The 21,682-nt window shown below is 27.1% G+C and overlaps 1 protein-coding gene across 1 annotated transcript in view; it reads right to left on the reverse strand.

Moving 5' to 3' along the window:
• Positions 1 to 7,234, reverse strand: part of LOC113380558 (bestrophin-4-like) — a 36,849-nt gene extending 29,615 nt beyond the window's left edge. Inside the window, exon 1 of the mRNA XM_026619746.1 lies at positions 6,804 to 7,234. Within this exon, the coding sequence (XP_026475531.1) occupies positions 6,804 to 6,874 (71 nt within the window). The 5' untranslated portion in view covers positions 6,875 to 7,234. The remainder of the gene's footprint in view (positions 1 to 6,803) is intronic.
• Positions 7,235 to 21,682: the final 14,448 nt, after the last annotated feature.

Below are 21,682 nucleotides of genomic sequence, written 5' to 3' on the forward strand. Positions count from 1 at the left end.
TATGTTCAAATCTTAGGTGAATTAATTTGTGAAATCTAGTTCATATGAGCACTCTTCAACCTAAGATCAACTTGCTAAATATTCCATATCCAATGCCAAACATATAAATTTTTGACACATAATACAAAATTCGAAATCATTTTTTTAATAAGTTGAAATATTTTTTTGTATTGTTAAATAACTTAGTAAAGTAAACCAAAATGCGGCATGCATAAGTTCAAAAAATAATGTATGCAATTTTGGACTTATTGCGTTATTTATTAAACTAAATTATATAATTCTATCTGCCAAACATATACTGTTGACTGTACTTATTTTAATTTTTGGCACATCTCAGCTGCTTTTTGGCAATAATAATGTAGACATTACATTTTTTTGCATATTATATTCTAATATTATCTAAGCTCATAATTTCAGCTAAATTCAAATTTCAAGTGAATTGACATTGACAATTGACAGTTCAAATGTTTGCAATGTCAAACAGTGATAAATGGTTTTTGTAATTTTTGCCATTTATTCATACAATATTACAATAATTTTATCGTTTATTAAATCTTAAAAATTTCCTTTGGCAAACTCTAAAAAGAATTATCAAAATCTAAATAACCGTTTAGGAGAAGTACCAAATCATACACCCGTACAGAAGAATTTTATATATAATGTATATATGTATATATATATCTATATATATAAAAGAGGATCGCTTTATGTGCTAACACTTATAACTCACGAACGGCTGAACCGATTTAGATGAAAATTGGCAGGGAGGTAGTTTAGAGCCAGGAGAAGGACTTAGGATACTTTTTATCCCGATTTCCAGTTTAATTGATAGTATATTTATATATATAAAAAATACTAGCTAGCCCGGCCACGCGTTGCTGTGGCTCAGTAATTGGTGGCAGAGAGGTAGTTTAGAGCCCGTTTTTCATTCTAATTCAGAATTAATTATTTATAAACTATCCATGTAGTTTATTCAATCTATGATACTATATATATATATATATATATATATATAAGGTGAAGTGAAGTTTAATAATAATGCCGCGACCAAGACTTTATATATATATATATAAGGTGAAGTGAAGTTTAATAATAATGCCGCGACCAAGACTGAAAAAGAGCATTACTTACATTTACATGTACATTTTGTCGAATAACTTATTCCCAGTTATAATTTCCCAGAATTTATCAAAGAATGGTTAGTAATATATGAAGGTACGGGGTTAAAAGTTTCACGACCAAAGTGTCAAAATCCAGTAAAGCTGAAGCATTGTTTAACAACATTATTTGAAAGTGAAGGGAGAAAGATGTATAACCTTGCTTTTTATTTGACCAGCTATAACCTTGATTCTTATGACTTTGATATTGGGAGATAAACGGTCTTTAAAAATCCATAGTAAAAGTATTTTCTTCTGTTGGTAGCTTTTTAGCATTAGTTAAAAATGTAATTATTTTGTAAAATAATTATTAATTTATTATTGTTTATTGTTTTTATAATACCTCATTGTATATAGCATTCAAACAACACATCCTTATACACTTATAGTATTAATATTTTTGATTCTCTAGAAATTGTTTAGAATATACCTTACTTAGCAAAACAACGTTTGCCGGGTCAGCTAGTATATATATATATATATAATTATATATTTAATTAATATTTCTAATATGAAAAATGTAACAATTTCTCGTCTCTTTTCGATGACCAATATTGATAAAATGATTCACGTGCATATAAAAACCTGGTAAATTACATATTGACGTAAATCATGAAACCCGTCGAACAATTAAGTGAGTTACATTTTAACAAAAAAAGACAATTTTTGAATCAGTTTAAATAATTGCAGCAAATTAAACACATACGTAAAATAACTCATAGATAAAAAGTAATTTGTAACGCGGTCTTCAAGATAAGCCAAAATTCTTGTAATTCAAATAATAAAAATTCTCCTGAAATTATTATTATTAAATATCCGTTTTTAATGAATCATTTTTTTCTGCACTTTCTCAATGTTGTCAAAAATATGTGATTAGAAAGCTTAATATTGATTTAATGACTCGCGAATCTAAACAAACAAACAAAATTGCGAACCGAATAATGAGTTTTTATTTAGAAATCATTTCTTCTCAAGAAAATAACTGTAGAAAAACCATTCGACAAGTAAATAGAAGTCGCAGAGCAACTTGAGTTACTCATTTTACAAATAATTAAAAATTTACGTCATATGTTGAAAGGTAAATATTTACAGAGCTTGGTAATACAGATTTTTATTTGAATTGGAATAAAAACAGTAAAGAAATGATGATTGATTCAATATAATTGTCGACGGATTTATTAAAAATATTTTTCAATCGTTTGCAAATTTTATACCAACGAAAATGTCATATGGTAAATAAACATACCGTTTTTTTTAAAATACTTGCATTAAAAATATAAATGCTATAAATTTTACATAAATCTTGGTCAAGCTGTTGTATTAAAAATATACATTACAAATATAAAATATATAATTATAAAGTCAATTGTTATGAAATTTTCTTACATGGGCTATGGTAATTTTATTATATAATTTATTTAAAAATGTATCAAGGAACTTAATATATCAAAAAAAATCTGCCACTGGTTTATGTCAGACATATAAGTCTGACAAGGCTAAAGACAAAAAGAAACTATTTTTAAAAGAAGGGAGATCAAATTTAAAAAAATATGGTAGACTGTGCTCTAATTTGAGTTCATTAGCTTTTATACAAAACTAATATTTGGAAGCATTCTAATAGTTTTTTATATTGCAATTTATCCTCATTAACGTTTCGAGACGACACTCCGAACAATATATAATTTGAAACGTGCCTTCCAAAGATAGACAACTTGGAATAATATTTAAATAAATATCTAAGAAATTTTATTAATAAATTTATAGAAGCATTCTAGAAGCTCTAAATCATCTCATTAATTTATATTTTTAAATAGACTTTAAATCCAATTGTCAAAGCTATTTCAATACCCCAACCGTCAGTAAATATTTTCATTTTACAGATATATGTTTGTCAAATATTTCGACAATGGCATTGTGCTAATATAATATAATAGAGACATCATCGATTTTTATATTCCATTAAATAATGATTCATTGCCATAATAGAAAATTGATTTCCAAAAATTTCTTCATGGTTCTATTTGCGTTAACAATTGGCGCATGCCGTTTGCAAACAGTTTGCTAACTGTATTGGAGAAGACGAGATGCATACGAAATGATTTTGGAGACGATTTAAATGATATCGGGAATAGACAAAGAGCCAGCGACTGTGGAAAATAAATTTGAGGATGTGGTTGATCAGATCACTTCGCCGAAATAGCTCAGTAAGTTGAGAGACCCACTACTGTGGACCCAAATTTTTATTTCGTGGACCCCAAAATTCATTTTTAGCTCTCTTATTTTCCCTAAATCTTGTCATGAACCCCTCCTGAGGGTCTATGAGGACCACTTTTGAAATCATTGGTAAATTGAAAAATACAGGGAAACACGTTATAAATATATTGTGGAAAAGCAGATTATAGCAGTGTTGTGGTAGTCGTCAATTAGAAATTCATCTAATGGAATAAATGACAGTTTCGTCGGCAGATCGACCGTATGGTAGGTAATTCGACCTACCATCATCCTTATACTCTGCATATGGTTCTGAATATAAATCACGTGGTAAATTTCCTGAACCTCGATGTCTTAGTAAACTTTGAAGACTCAGCCACGATCTACTTATTAATTTTCATTTCTACAATATTTTGGGTAAACAGATGGCGCTCTGTATGAATATGTTTATAATGCGCTCTGTATGAAATGATTAAAATAATCTTGTCGACTCCAGTAGCCCTTTGGGTCATACATCGGATTCTCGGATCGGATGTGATTCGAAGGAAAGCGTATTAAAAAGTCATCATCTTGACCAGATGCAGTTCCCAAGTTTAATGCATCAAAATACGATTTGGTGAGTTAATGGACAAGGAGAGGTTGAATTGCGACTCCAATGAGCCATTTGATAGTAAATTCAATTCATGACCCAAGGTCTATCTCTGAATTAATTTTTGTGTCAGCAATAAACACTGAGGTCTGGGTATACGAAATGGGTATACCAACAGAAGTCCGGTGTCAGTAGAGTAAATGGGTTAACTCGCACTGACCCGAGGACTGGACGCACCTTATAAGTAGTCACCAGTGATTATGGTGCTGCATCAAGGTCTAGATTTTTTAAAATTTCCGATTCATGCTCCTTCTCTGTCTTCATCACACCAGTGTGAAAATCACACGGGGATCACCAGTGTGAAAATAGTTATGAATATAAAAATATAAAATCCATTGGATGAAAATATAAACAATTTATAAATTAAGAAAATTTTATAATATAAAAATGACAAATCATTTTGTTTTTCCTCAATGTCTAGTCTGCTTGATTCCCCACAACTCTAATGAATCTTTTATTACTCTGGTGAGACATTTTCTCAAATTCAAATCATCATTACAATTAGAAATGTGATCGATTACCGGAAGCAATTTGTGAAATAGAAAGCTATCTGGAGTTATAAAAACTAACTGAATTCCGAATTTACAATCAGTTGTAATAAAACACGAGAGATCATAAAATTTGCAAAAATCAAAATACACGATTATGCAAATAATAACCAGGTATTTACCAGAATCGAAATATCTTCATTAATATGCAAATATTTATTTATATATATGAAGATTTTTATTATCTAACAGAAGCACTTCTGAATTTTCTGACATGTGAAAAACTGAGATATTGTTGATACAACAAATTTGTTTATCAATTGCAAAATTATGCAAATTTCAATGGTTTTATTGGCTATTATGACTCTGTTCATTAACAATATTTTGGCCTATTAAACTTGTTGAAGTCGTTAGTATTTAAAATGTCAAATAATATTTAAAACTATGTGGAATTTTTTTTATAGATATTTTGATCACATTGCTATTAATGATAGAATAATAAACATTCTATGATAATTCGCGTCAATAATTTTATAGAAGTATACATTGAAGTATATTCTTTCTTTATTTATAATTTTTAATAATTAATTATGCAATATTTAGGTGCAATAATTAAAAGGTATGAAATGCATTATTGTTTCTCAATCATGAATATATATATAAAATTAGATTATATATAAACATTTGTGTATATGTCTATCTTTATGTCTATATTGCCGTAAAAATTTGGAAAAATGTTAGGTTTCTCCGGGAAGGTTTTCGCATATTTTCATGGAATCTTAGTGATTAAAGTTGACCACACCAAAGTTTTTACGTTATTTTTGGGGCCAATTTTATTTTATGTATTTTTACAGCTAGATTTTATTAAAATTGTTATTTTAAAAATTATATTTTACAAAGTACTAAATAATAAGGATTTAAAAATGTATTTGTTAAAAAGTTATAATTAGATATAAGGTATATAGGTAAATATATATATATATATATATATATATATTTGTATATTTTATACTATATTTGTACTTTTATACATAAAATTATAGAATAAAGATCTATATCACCATTCTATTCAAATTTAGCCAGAAAAGTATATCAATTCAAAAATTGAGTGATGCTTTATAAATATTTTCATTTCATATATAAAGTAATTATTAACAGATAGAAAGTATTTTAGTAATTCTATAATTAACGATTTTAGTATAAAGCTATTAAGCTATCCGATTTTATTAATATTTTTACTATCATAAAAAAATACTTTTTATGAATTACTATTTGAAAAAATTACTATTAATATGTATTTCAATTTATTTTGAAAATTAGAGGAACTTGGATATTGTGAAATCATTCATTTAGGGCAACAAATATTTATAATAAGTTTAAAAGTTAAATAATAGATAATTGAGAATTGGAATATAATCAATTAGAAAATTGAGTAATGTTATATAAATATTTTTCTTAATATATAAGGTAATTAAAGTTAGATCGAAGGTATTTTGGTAATTTTATCATTTTAGATCATCACGATTTTATTCATATTTTTACTATTCATATTGGAAAAATACTGTGTTTCAAATTATTTAAAAAATTACCGGTAGGTGTATATTGTGAAGTCACTAATTTTATAAAGCAACGAATAGTTATTATGATATTAATATTTAAAACGTTTGCGAACAGTAAAAGTTTCAGCAAAGTACAAAAACTGTCATATAATTAATGAATTAACTGTGATATCAGCAATTTGATTAAACACTTCGTTTATAAGGATAGGCAGATTCTCATACTTTATTATACGATGAATGCAATAACATCCACGCCAAGTACTACGCTTCTATTTTAGGCAATGTGCTTGGTGACTACGAGAAAAGATAAGATAATTCGAAATTACCTAAATATTCAGTTAGTCATTACCTTGACAGGTATATCACAAAAAACGCAAAGTTATATAAAATTCAATTCAAAATAACTGACTTTAAAATTTGAATGCTATAGCATTCATATCATTCTGCATCACAATAAAAATAAATGCTATAGCTATTGCTAATGACAATCTATCATGGTTTCATTAATATTTACGTCTACATCACTAATAAATCATATATTTTATCACACAACACCCTCATAACTCCAGTGCAAATAATAATCTAACAAATTAATTACGAAATTGAATTTTGCGTCACTGCATAACTTTATCGAATGCCACTGGCTGCGACTGGCTCTCATATGAACGCATGCACACCATATGCAATTTGACATCTAACAATACAAAATAAATTAAAAAATAAAATTAACGACACTAACTTGCATAGAACTTTCCAAAAACATCCAAAACTGCTACCATTCGGTACTTCGCAGGCATAGGAAACTGTCATTTTGAATAGAATATATAATTATAAAATAACCACTAAAAATATCACAGCTTGTTAAGGGATGGAACCACTAAATGATCATATGACACATTAATTTTTCTCAACACTTCACAGGGCGTAGGGGGATTAGAATTAGATTAGTCAGGGGTGGAGAACGTAACAACATAGTATGTTTATTATAATTACTTAATCCAATTAATTACGGCACTAAGTTAAACTATGGCATTTTAATTATTTATTTTGTTATTTATTTCGGTAACGGCGGCGCTGAAGTATCTTCTTTCGTTACTTTTGGTGTACTGAAACACTAGCCTGAATGTGTGTTCCAGCACGGAGGTTCAGGTGGTCTGTTCTGTTCCCCCGCCCGGCTCGGCGATCAGACACTTGCACGTTGTACTACAAATAATAGCTGCGGAACACCTGAGTTTTGCAGTGGCGTAGAGGATTGATAATGCGACATATTATCAGATTATTTGATTTTATAATATCTTTATTTTATAATATCAACTTTGATCATGCTTTTCGTACTTTACGCATCTGGCATTTGATCGTCACGTGAGTATTTATTCGTAATTCAAATGCGGAATAACCGAGATTCACAGGGGGCGTACACTACATTATAATAAAAAATTCAATTTCAAATTTAATAATTAGATTATAAATTACTAGATCAGATATATAAATTACTTGTTTAAACATTCATCTAATTTAATTCTTTAACTAGTCAAATAATTTTCCTGCAGTTATTTACTGTTAGCTTAGAATTTGATATAATTAATTATTTATTTAACTAGTGGGGCGCATGGCATCGTGCCTTAAGGCAAATTGCTAGAACTTTTCGTACCAAAAATTATTTAGTTTAAAAAGATTAACATTTTTGAAAAAAATTTACTTCGAAAAAATTATATTTTGTAGGAACTATAATTTTTTTATTTTTTTTTTTTTTTTTGGAAAAAAGACTTTTTGGAAAAAATGTTTTCTTTATTTTGAAATATTTTGGAAGTTCTGAACTTTTTTTCAAAGCGATCGTACTGCTTTAACTGCATAAAGACGAAATATCAAAGCGCGTAAGCGCCGCGTCGCCGTCTAACGCATAATCATTAGTACGAAACCCATAGGAATGTAAACAAAATTCATACTTATTGTTAAAATCTCTAAAATATCTGATAATTTTATGTGCCTATGTCTAATGATCATTTTTGACGGTCAAATGGCATTTTTTTTGCTTTATTCATTAGATCTCCGAAACCGCTAGACCTGCCTTGATTAAAATTTAATCAGTTGTTCATCTCGTCGAACCTGAGTTTTGCAGTGACGTAGGAGATTTATAACACAACTCTTTATTAAATTCTATTATTTACTGATTTGTTTAAAAAATTAGAAGCTAAGGTTGCAGTGGCGAACGAAAAAATATCTACAGACTTGATGATTTGATACTTAAACTATTGGTGCATGGCATCTTGCCTTGAAACAAATTGCAGGACATCCCGTACCATTTTTTTTAAAAAAAATTTTTTTTTTTGGAAAATGTAGAATTTTTTTTTCAGTACAATGAATTTTGATATATTTTGTTATAGAGACAAAATATAGAAGCGCGCAAGTGACGCATTACAGTATTAAACATTGTACATATTGGTACGGAACCCATAAAAATGTAGACATTTGTACTTATTTTTAAAATCTCTTTGAAATATGTGTTAATTGAATGTGTATATAGTTAATAATCATTTTTGACTGGCAATTTTTGAAATAAAAATTTATATTACTTTTTTCATTACATCTCTAAAACCACTGGACTTACCTTCAAAAGATATAACTCAAAAATCGTTTCTCAACAACTGAACTGACATTTTTGCATTTTTTATTACGTATCAACTATTGTTAAAAGCTAATGAGCATGTATCACCATCAATAAGAATCGAATGCTTTTTGAATCATTCAAATTGTATGAACCGTGCTCCCGAATCGTGAACGAAATTTTTTTTCTGTTATAATTTATTTTTGTTAATCAAGACTTCAATGTTTCATTTAAAAATGTATTCGCACACGCATACATACATTTTTCTAAACTATGCCAAAATGCTCTGAAGGTCTTAAAACCTAAAGGTATGCAAAAAAAATTTTCATTTTTTGCAATTTATGTAACTTACCCTACGAAAAAGTTAATAATTTGATATTTAAAATATTTCTTTAAAATTTATCCTTTACTGCGTTAAACATTGTCTGAGTCGTTATTTACGTTAATAAATATTTAAAACAAAAATGACTAAACTTAAAATATTGAAATAGTAAAACTTCATTACTTTGCAAAACAGGACATTGTTGCAGCAATCGTGATTTTTACAAATACAAAATGATTTTAAAAGGTTTGTCTATTGCTGCATATTTTCATGGTACTGTTTACTTGTTCACTCATTATTTTGGTTTAGTTCATTCATCTAAGTTCATTGATCAATTCGTTCATTCATATATTTTTTGATTTACTATAGTTATTTCTTATATTACCTGACAATACATTTACTAATTTAATTATTTATTTACCGTCTCATTCATTCATTATGTATTCACTCATTTATTCACTTATTCACATAACTTATTCATCGAACAGCCAAAATATTATATTTTAATAGGTAAGAAACTAAATTTTTTATTATTTATTAATTAGTCATCACACTCGTTAATGATTATTCAATAATATTTTTATTATCAAACTAAATGATCTAAATGATAAAGAATACCCAAAAAATACGTTATATAAAATTCATTAGTTTAATTGTTAGGATGTTCAAATAAAGCGTATCACCAGATGTCAGTTTTATTTTTAAGCATCTGATACACTATTATTTACCCAAAGAATTTCGTCCACTATTTTTCCTTCCAAAAGAATTTTACTAATATTTTCAATATGTGCAAAAACAATATATAACTGAGAACGTGTACTATGGCAAATAATTCGCATTTGTTTATTACAAAATACGGATAAATGGCGCATGTAGTCCATATGTACGAAAACGATTAACACATGTGCGACACTTCTAATTTTGTTTGCACATTGAAATTACTGTGTCAATAAAACAATAGATCGATAATTCTAATCACAAACTTTGCAATCCTTGGTGTAAGTCGACACTGTTCAAGGTAAGAATTTAGCACAAGACAAAAATTCCGCAATTAGAATGGACACATGGTATGTTGTAAAACATAACTTAAATTAGTTGGATAGATAATAATAATTTTTGCGTAACTTTCAGTCCTTGTTTGTAAAATTTTACGTAGCTATTGAAGATACGTAAAAATAAAACCATCCTCAATCACAATATCTAAAATCACGAATCCATAAAATCAAAATATATGTTTTTATATCATGCTATCCAAAAGTACGCCAAATCCACATCTAACTCGAAATCATGCTTAGATCCAGGTTGCCGGTAAGGCCCGCTAAAATTCATATTCATATTTGTTTGCTCCTGCTTCACAAATATATATCTAAACTTTTCTACCAAGCAGCAATAAAATAATCTTACAAGCCTAGGAACTAGGCTAGTAATAAAAAAATCTCCTTTTGTTCGTATCCTCTTGAACCGTTAGCATATTACAAATAAATACAAATTATATACTAAACTAATCATTTTTAATCAATTTGATTAGTCTGATATAGCCTTTTTAGCAATAAAGTATATCAGGTGCTTAGAAATATATAGTGTCTGCGTTCAATGTAACTACTTACTTTTGCAAAAAACATTGCTTCTTCATAAAATGGTCCTTCGAGCCGGATCATTTTATGAACATGCCCGACTACATTAGATCCTTAAAATTTATCGAGAAATAATTAGTTTAGCATATATTGCAATGATTTGCATGATATTAGTTTAGAATATAAATTGTATCTTTTGTGAAATATTTACGGTTCAAAGGATACATAAAAAAAATTCATAACCAGCTTAGTACCTAGGGTAGTAAAATTATTTTAATGCTGCCAGGTAGGAAAGTTTAGATATCTAATATTTGTGAAGCTTGTACAAACAAATATAAATATCAGTTTTATCAGACCTTACCAGGTCATTTGTCGCTTAACTTGGATCTTGGAGTATGATTGCAGGTTGGGTAGCAGGATTTCAGGTAGAAAAGTTCAGCTACATAATATTTGTGAAGCATATGCAAACAATATGTTACAATATTTGATGCATTATATTAAATATTGTTAAATTATGCATTAAATAATGCTTCAAATTAATTAAAAAAAAAATTAAATTATTAATTAACCAAAATAGCAGTGTGATATTTACATTGCTGCTTTACAATAGGGGCAGTCAAAGCTAGTGCCCAGAGCGGCAAATTTTTTAGGGCGGCAAAATTTAGAAAATAAAAAAAATTATATCTATACATAGAACAAGTATATAATACGTGATAATTATTTTTGCAATCAAATAGTTATTTTAATTTCAGAAAAATGAGACATAAAAAATTAGGTGGCATTTTTGTCAGTGCTCCAGGGCGCCAAATTTTTCAATCCATCCCTGGACACTCAAGTAATTTATCGCACAATGGTAAAAAAACTTCACAATTGATGTGCTTGTTTTAAAAATATTAAAAAATAAAATTAATGTGAAATAATCTACTACACTGGCAAATCCAATATAGCTACTGTTACCCAATGCCCAAGTAAGCACAATAGAATAGATGAATCGAAAATGCTATCAAAGTGAACGCAATAGTGTAAACGCCTGTTTCCCGGTTCTTGTCAACTCGAATGTTATGCAAAATACCGATGTGCGAACATTTATTATGACATGCACAAGTATTTGTTGTTATAATAGAGATATTAACATCACTGCAATTTTATACCAGTCATAAAGTCCATGAGATATATCGATCAATTCATCAAAAACCATCTCCGCAGTTTAACTAATTGGACGATTCTACTTAAATTTTTAGGATAGACATAGGACATAGGAAATAAAAACTATTAAATATCATCTGTAATTTTTTTTGAATATCTACACTTATTCCATATGAAACACCAGTAAATTTTTGGTAGTATTTAAAATGTCTAAATCAAATGACACTCCAGTGATTGGACGTTCAGGTTTGATGGTACCAAATTGAATTTCTTCAGAATATATAAATAATTTCTCAGGTTGTTTTATATCAATAATAAGTGGAGGAAGTTTTCTTATAGTGCTCAACCACAATCATTTGCGTTTCAATGTCAATATTTCTATTATTTTTTTATTCCAAGAAGGCTAATCATACATATAGGCAATTAAATTATTTATCAGCAACGATTCTTTATAATGATATCATTAATCATGTTAAAAATAGATTGCTTTTCAATTTATAATTTATAATAGGAATACAAATATTATATAAGTAAATAATTTTGTGTGGAAAATTTGTGTAATTTTGTAGTAGGCTACAAACAAGTATTAATTTAGGGCATGTCAGTCATTATGTGTGACATAAAAAATAGTGTTTTCCAAGAATTTTAGATTTTTTTCTTTGATACTTTACGTTTCCTTGATATATATTTAATTAAATTATCAAATAAAGTTACCATGGCCCATGTGAAACTTTTTCTGATACTAACGTAGGACTTCTACCTAATAAAAATTTGATCCTTGAAGAGATAATTTAAAAATGTATAATAGTGAGTACATTCATACAATTTCAAAAAAAATTCGACAAAATATTGTTGAAATTTACGAAAAAAAATCTATTAATTACATTAATAAAAATAACTATGACTAATAAATTTAAATATCTAATAATGAATTAAATTTTTGATTATCTGGCTTAATGTCTGGAACAGGCGATGTTATTCACATCAATTTTTTGCTTTGCATAAATATTAGCAAAAACTAATTGCTTTTTGTTTTTGCTAATAATGCAAATAGAAATTTGTGTACGCGTAACTTGTTTTAAAGAAACAAATTTGTGAAACTAATTTTAATCTTTAATGTTTGTCATAAATGAAGTACGAAATTGGTGCGAAATTCAATTAACACATTTAAAGTAGAAGAAAATTGTTAATAATTATTAACTAATTGTAAATAGTAAAATGGTTGAATAATAAGATATTTTAGTCAATGAAGGTATAGGTATAAGTAAACAATTATCGAGTTTGGTAATTTTTTCTACTTTAAAATTGTTTATTAAATTTCGTACCAATTATAAATATTATATGAAAAGGATTAAAGATTTGAATTAGTTTTACAAATTTGTTCATTCTGAAAATAATTTTTACTAACATTCTCTTAAACTATGTATTATACTTAATTTTATTTGTAAAATTAATGGCTGAATCTATCCGTTTAGCTAAATATTTTAGAAAAATGTTGTATGTTTTCTGCTAATTTATATTGCATGATGAAAAAAATTAATAAATGTGTTAATTTAATTGTGAATAATATTAAATATATAATTTTAAATATACTTGCATAATTTCCAGGTGTTTTTCATAAAAATATTATAACAATGACACAAACCGAATTTGAGAAGATAACGACTTGTATATGTCTCAACATGATGCAGATGGCAGAAGAATTTAATAATGCTTGAATTCATTCTGAAAATGTTATATAATTAATGGAAATATTATTATGTCTGTTTTATTTTATTTTAAATTTAAACGTTTAAAAATAATAAAATAATAAAAACAAGAAGAATGAAATATATAACATTTAGAATTTTTGGTCGGCGTTGAACCATAATCTTGAAATATTCATTTCATGCCATATAGTCCAAATGTCCAATTAAAAAGCAATAAATAATTAACTATTTATTATGTACATTTTGATTCTTTATGTGTGATATTATTTAACATGTTTGACAAATTCTAAAAAATATTTTATAAAGTTTAAAAAAATACAATATTGTAAATGAAAAGCACGCCGTATAGAAACGGAGGGGTTTACAGAACTATATACAAGATCAAATTTTAGGAATTGTTAGAGGTTGAAAAAATTATATATATATTTATATATATATATATATATATATATATATAAATATATACATAAATATATATAATCATATACACAAACCAATATTGAAATTATGCATTACATCTCATACATTATGGAAATCGAGTCTAGACCGGTGAAAAGATGTCGTATGAAAATCATAGTATTATAACATGCAAATAAGAACTTTTCACATTATAACAACTTTCAAAATTATTTTAAATATTTGCTCTATTTTTGAATTAATCTACTAAATTAAATAAAACTGAAACTCATAATTCTATACTAACACCATCGCCAACTGAATCGATACTCGCATGATTAAAATTTTAATTACAAATATGTTGATATTGTAAAATAATAGCTTAGAAATTTAATTGAGCTTTATGTGAAATGAATCTGTACAAATTAGTAATTACATTAACACAGCAAATTAAAACCAGTATTTATAAGTGGGCGTCAATTACTACTCCATTGATATTAAAATTAATATTCATATGCCAACACTAATGGAAAATATATTAAAATATTAATATAATATTAATAATTATTTTGATAAGTAATTTTCAGAAATATTGATTTATATAAATAATCAATATTTAGAAAATGGTTTGATTTAAACAATTGAGAGACCAACTCTCGGATAAAATAGAAATGTTAAGGTAATCCTATGTTACGGGTCTATCTTTGTATGAGTTGGTAGTAACAAACTGTCAAAATGCTATGTATTTGCATAGGTATCAGGCGTTTCGCATATAAATTTTGATAAAATTGTTATTTGACGTTTGTGCGTTTTTACGAAAAATGTTTACCCGAACGGTTGAAAAAACCAAAACCTAAAGTACTTAAAAAAACCAAGCCTAAAACAAAAAAAAAAAAACAAAATGATTTCGTATTTTATGACTTTCGCTATCTTATGACACGAGGAATTTGAAAAATTAAAAAATTTCACTAAAATGATGAACAATCAAAAAAAACATTCTACGCCTTCAATATCAAGAATATCAGTTAAAATCATTGAAATGAACAAAATTTAATGCACTCCTGTATAATGATAGCGACATGTTTTTCACAAAATTTGATATATCACTTTAGTAAATTGATCAATTAATTATAGAGATATTATTAGTTGCAAAAACACAACTTTTAGAAAATTGCATTCAAAGATATTAATGCATAGATCTTGGAAGAAAAGTTACTTACAGTCAATTCTGCAATGCCAGGGCCTGGGTATACACTTATTATATTATATTTCTAGTACCTTTTAGGCCACAAAAATACGTAATAAAAAATCGATTTTTTTGAACCAACAAGGTAGAAATTAAGATTAGGATTATATATTACATTATATTTGTATAAATATCTGGTTATATTAAACTTTTTATGAAAATGTATTCCACATTCTATTCCCCGTCACAGATCTCTGACATTAAAAATGCGCTTTTCAAAACTTCCATCAACTAACTTGTAGATGTAAAACTTTTTTAAAACTCATAACAAACAGATTATAAAAGTTATATCGTTAATACGATTTCTATTTCACAAGATCTCGGTGTAGATACACAAGACATATCTTTCCGATTCACAAAGGTGGAGGATTTCTTATAAGGATATAAGATTGGCATTTACGGATATATGACACTCGATGAAGGAGTACAGAGAAATGTAAATCCTTTCAGAAGTTTTTGATGATATCCTTGTAATTTTGTAAGGATATGTTAAATTGAAATTAGAGTTGTAGGATATAGATGATACATAAACAATTTTCTAGTTTTGACTTGAAACTTAGGTATATGCCGGAAATTTGTTTGAATGAACGCGTGGGCTTTATAAATGATGCTATGTTTTTTACGAAATTCTTGGTTTTTCATAAAAATATAATTTATTTTTGATAATTCTGAATCAGTTTTTCTTAAATTCAGATCGAAATATAATCTCTTCACTTGTAAAGTAGTTACTCGTTTAATAACCTTTTTATAAAATCTATTTTTTAGAGTCCTAGACCATAGTAATTTTTAATATATTATATTTCATTTTACACTATAAATAATAAAATATTCACATGCGTCATCATCTCATGTCATTCATAATTTTTACTTCTTTCTAGTAACTCAATCTATCATTCTCTTCAAAATTATTTTTCTATTCAACAAGTCTCACTGTAGGTATAGTTCATATTTAAATTTGTTACTATATTATCATCTGCTTTTCAAAATTTAAAATTTCAGTTATATTTTTATTTATATACGAATTACCACTATTTTTAAATTATGTATTTAATTTTCACAAATAAATTGAAAAAAAAAAAGTTCATGTATATAGATGAGTTAGGAGCTTATTGTGACAGGGGTAAGTAGTAACAGGTGTTTTTCAGAATAATCTTAATAAAAAATATCAATGAAGAATATAAAATATTTGTGTATGTAATTTCTATGTAAATATATATAACATATCCATATCCGCAGGCTGATGCAGTAAACAGAACTGTGCAGGTGAACAAAATAACAAAGAAGCTGTCTGCAAAATAAACTATTGAATGCTTGAGAGAGTGCACAGTTGCAATCTCTCCTAAAAATTTTTTTTTAAATAGTTACCTTGATTAATATAAAAAACACACCTGAGATTCGTTAAAACAAAACTGTGAATTCAGTTACATAAAAAAAATTATATACAAATTCAAGTAAAAAAATTGCTAAAAAACACTAACTTTTATATGTATCATATCATAATAAATGATGTTTACGTTGATTTATGAAAAGAATTAATTAGAAACAAGCCAATTATAATAAAAATAAGTAAAAAATAAATTATTAGTAGTATTATTGTCGTTTTTTGTTGATATTACTTGCTGTGGTAGATTTCATAACTATCTCCAAACACGGAGTAAGTTGTAACACCGCACTTTTTCTAGAAAATAATTAATTGTAAAATAATAAACTATAGCTATGGAATTATTGTTATTTTATTGGAGAGAGGAGTAGTTACAGCATATATCCATCTTTAAATTTTGTATAAATATAATCAGTGAATATCAAGATATAGTAATTGTCCAAAAAAACTGTTACCACTCGTACTGAATTTTTGAACAGCCAAAATGTTCGATTTTGTGAATACAGAAGTTTTATTTCAATAAAGATATCACAAGCACTAAAAAAAAGAGAATTAAATATGAAGTCTAACAGTAAGTTAAATAATATAATAATTTAAAAAAAATATTTTTTCAATAATTTTACTATCCCAAAAACAATGATATTGCTAGTAAGTTTTATTGCTAGTATTTTATTTCTTCAATAATTTTTAAAATGTAATTTATCTTTAAATTTTGTATAAATATAATCATGAATATCAAGATATAGTAATTGTCCAAAAAAACTGTTACCACTCGTACTGAATTTTGAACAGCCAAAATGTTCGATTTTGTGAATACAGAAGTTTTATTTCAATAAAGATATCACAAGCACAAAAAAAAGAGAATTAAATATGAAGTCTAACAGTAAGTTAAATAATATAATTTAAAAAAAATATTTTTTCAATAATTTTACTATCCCAAAAACAATGATATTGCTAGTAAGTTTTATTGCTAGTATTTTATTTCTTCAATAATTTTTAAAAATGTAATTTAAAAAATGTAAGGTAATTCAAAACCCACTCTGTACAATCTTTATAACAAGTATTATTTTCCTTTATCCAATTTATTCTTAAATATGCGCTTAATGCTATAATATTAAATAGAAGAAAGTTGAGCTTATTTTATAAAATATATAGAATGATTAATTTACTGAATTTACCGATATTGCTAGTAAGTTTTATTGCTAGTATTTTATTTCTTCAGTGATTTTTAAAAATGTAATTTAAATGTAAGCTAATTCAAAACCCACTGTGAAATTTTTATAACAAGTAATAGCGGATTGCGATCTTTGCACTTCATTAAAAAAAATAATTTCATGCTCTTACTCAATTCTGCTTTATCAAAAATACTAAATTTATTTGCAATTTTTTTCAAATGGATATTATTATATTTTTACACTCTTGACCCATTTATTTCCATATTTACCGCTATTCATTTGTAGAAATAAAAAATAGAAATAAAATACCATATTCTCTATATTGCCTTTGATGATTTTTCAACTTTTAAAATATATATTAATATAGACAAGAGAAGTTCGCCATCATAAAGAGAATACATAATAATGGCTTACCAGTCCAACATTTCCAAAAACTGGAAGACCATGCAAATTCGATAGTCGCTCAACTTCTTGAGACACCAGTTTCAAAAAGACTGAAAAAGAAGTTTCCAAATAAAAAAACTATATTCAAGACAATTAGTACTACTACATATTTGGAGAAATTGGAGTGACAACTATTGATATATTAAAATTTGTCACGATAATTTTGTGTTTTTATAAGTGTGAGTGTATTGCTTTGGAATGAATTGAACTCACAGTATATTGAACTCATGTTCTTTTGAAAACAAAATTATAATAAAAAAAAATCATATAATAAAAATATATATCGAAAAATTATACGAGTAAAATATATTTTTTTGAAATATGGTTCTTACATATTGTATAAATGTCGAAGATAACATTGATTATCACAGGCCAACAAAAAAAAGTTTTTTTTTTGGTGCCTCAAATGTTAGAGCTGATTCTTATAGTATTTTTTGCGCTGATTTCAAATCTGCGAACCATTTTTTTGTATCAGCTCTAGTTTTTGAGATACGAAGAAGTTGCCGAAACCAGGTCCATTCGAGGTCGTCACGGAAAAGAACTTTTCACAGTGTCAACTAATGTCCCAACTAAGGCCGAATGGGTCTTGTAAGTTTGTATGTACAAGTACGCATATCTCATTACAATAACATTCTGAATTGTATTACTATTTTGTACTTTCGCTCCTTATATTAGGTGCGCAACTAAGTTCTCGCTGTTTGTCAGTATATGGCTTTATTAGTAAGGGTTGGTCGATTTTGATAAATCCAAAACGTCTTGAAGCAAGCTTAGAGTAAGTAAACAAACTGCTGCGACACCTAATTGATTTCGTTTTTGCATTATATACTTCTGGTTAAGTGAATATGTCCAATTTTATGCCAAACAATCGTCATTTGCGGGGAGTGTTGATTTTCGTCTTCCATTTAAAAAAAACGGCAGCAAAGTGCATCGAGAGCTACGGAAATAATGCTCTGAGCGAAACAACATGCCATGAGGGGTTTTGTCGCTTCAAAAATGGTGATTTTGATGTTGACGACCACCCTCGTGAAGGAATGCCAAAACCTTCAAAAACGCTAAATTGAAGGCCTTGTTCGAAGAGGATTCGTGCCAAACTCAAGAAGATCTTGCTTTAGAATTAGGAGTTACCCATCAAACCATTTCCAAGCTATAGTATGCGTCGGGGATGATTTAGAAGCAAGAAACTTCGGTTCCTTGTGAGTTGAAGCCAAGAGACGTCGAGCGTCGTTTTTTCGCCTGTAAACAACTGCTCCAGCGGCGAGAAAAGAAGAAGTTCTTCATCACATCGTGACAGGTGATAAAAAATAAATACATTACAGCAATCCAAAGACGAGAAAATCTCGGTTCGGCCGAATATTCACTTCGAAGGTTATGGCTCTACATATGGTGGGACCAGGTCGGTGTTATTTGTTATGAGCTGTTGAAACCTAGTGAAACCATCACTGGAGAACTGTATCAAACTCAATTGATGCATTTTTTTATAATAAAGTTACATTTTCATCAAAAAACCAGCGAGAACTTAGTTGCGCACCTAATATCGTAAAATATATCATATATATCGTATCTTGAAAACTAAAGCTCATAGAAAAAAACCAATGTCATTTTTTAAATCAGCGCCCCAAATATACTTAAAAACAGTATTAAAATCGTTTGCACCATTTTCTTTGTTGACCTGTGTTATATTTAAATATATCACAAAATCAATTACGCTTGTACAAAAATAAATACAATTTTTGTAGCGCATTTTTTAATTACGCTTTTTCTAAGCTTGTACAAAAATAAATACAATTTTCCTAGCGTCCCATTTACAACAGGTACCGCAGTTAACCCGCAACCCGATATGAAGCTGAGCTTTAGGTTAAAGCACAAACGACTATACCGCTTTTATGCGGGATAGCTTGGAAAATGGTCTTTAATTGGCAAACGGTATAATTACAGTGAAAAAGTCGATATAGGCTGTAAAATGTATGAAATATGTGATAAACCCAATAAGTAGTAATTTTATTATATTATTTACAATAATATAAAAGAATGAAATATGAAAAATAAAATTTGTGGTATATCCGGAATATAGCATTTTTTTATGATTTTCAATAAAATTACAGTACACAAAAACGTTTAAATATTCATGGTCAAATATGTGCAAGAATTATATTAATCCATCATAAAAAATTGGAAACATAAAACAAGTTTATGCATATTACTCATGATTCAACTTATCTATTATTACCTTGTTCAACGCCAAAATGATAGGGCCTGTTCTTTAAATTTTGTAATAGCGAATAAAAGTTCTAATTATTATTTAAAATCTAAGATAAATTTGTGAAAAAGCATATACAAAACATATAATAATTTTCTCTAATAATAATAAATGCCTGAAAATTTTAGAATAGAATATATTAAAAAAGGTAAAGATTTGAAGAGATCAGTAGCGATATTTTGCGGTTTCATATAATTAAAACATGGGGAATTAAGGATTAAACATAGTCAACTATATATATATATATATATATATATATATATTCTCTGTCATTTATTATATATTACTCAAGCACGAGCGAGAATCTGTAATATATACACCTAATTAAAACCAAGATACCTTAGATGTCAAGAGATAATTAAACTATAACTAGCATCGACTTGAATCATCATTACACACAAATCCAAAAAAAAATATATAATAAAAATACAAATTTCTACTACGTCAATTTCAAACTTTTCTACAAACATTAAATAAGTACAAGATAATACAGAATACCGTATTATTCGCGTTTCAAAGAGAATGCTAATTAATTTTAATTCATTTTGATATTTCAATCATAATATAATAAATGAGCATGATGAGTTTGCCTTTTCATTAGATAAAAGGTGAATCCAAAAGGTAAATTATTAGGACCGTTGCTTCAGGCATCAAAATCAATTGAGCAAAAATTTTAAATATTTTAAAAATTTGAACATATTTAGTTATTGAATTTTACGAATAATTTTATACTATCTATAGGATACAATATATATAGGATACAATTTCTAATCCATATTTGCCTTTTAACTATTTAAATTATTTATTTTATCACAAATTTTACAACAACAAACAAACTTGTATAAAAATAAATATATAGAAAATATAAACGTGAACCATATTCATATCATATATCCCAATTATTATTTGTGAAATGAAATATTTAATTTAAAATTAGCTGTGTTAATTTTTGTTTTATCAAACAGAGAATGAAATGCATTTCCCACACAACAATTTTCCTCAAAAGCTTTGTAATAATTTTATTTTGCTTTTTTATAAATGCATATAGCGTGGGAAATATACGAAAAATTATTTGTTTTCATAAACATGAATTATTAAAATATTGTTTCTATAAAAAAGCGTATAAAACATTTAATTAATACATAAAAATCGTGTTGTTTCAAGAATATATCACAGATGATATTAGGATGATATATTCAAGTAATTAGACAAAGCGCTGATGATTTTGTAATTTTACAATGATTAGGGCAAATGTTAGTAAGAAATAATTGCATCAAAATTTAAAATGTTTTATTTTAAATTTTGATGCAATTATTTCTTACTAATATTTGTCCTAATCATTGTAAAATTAAAAAATTATTAA

The sequence above is a fragment of the Ctenocephalides felis genome, unplaced genomic scaffold, assembly GCF_003426905.1.
Source record: "Ctenocephalides felis isolate EL2017-DRISC unplaced genomic scaffold, ASM342690v1 CF-g0.4_SCAFFOLD_00845, whole genome shotgun sequence".
Taxonomy (NCBI): Eukaryota; Metazoa; Arthropoda; class Insecta; order Siphonaptera; family Pulicidae; genus Ctenocephalides; species Ctenocephalides felis.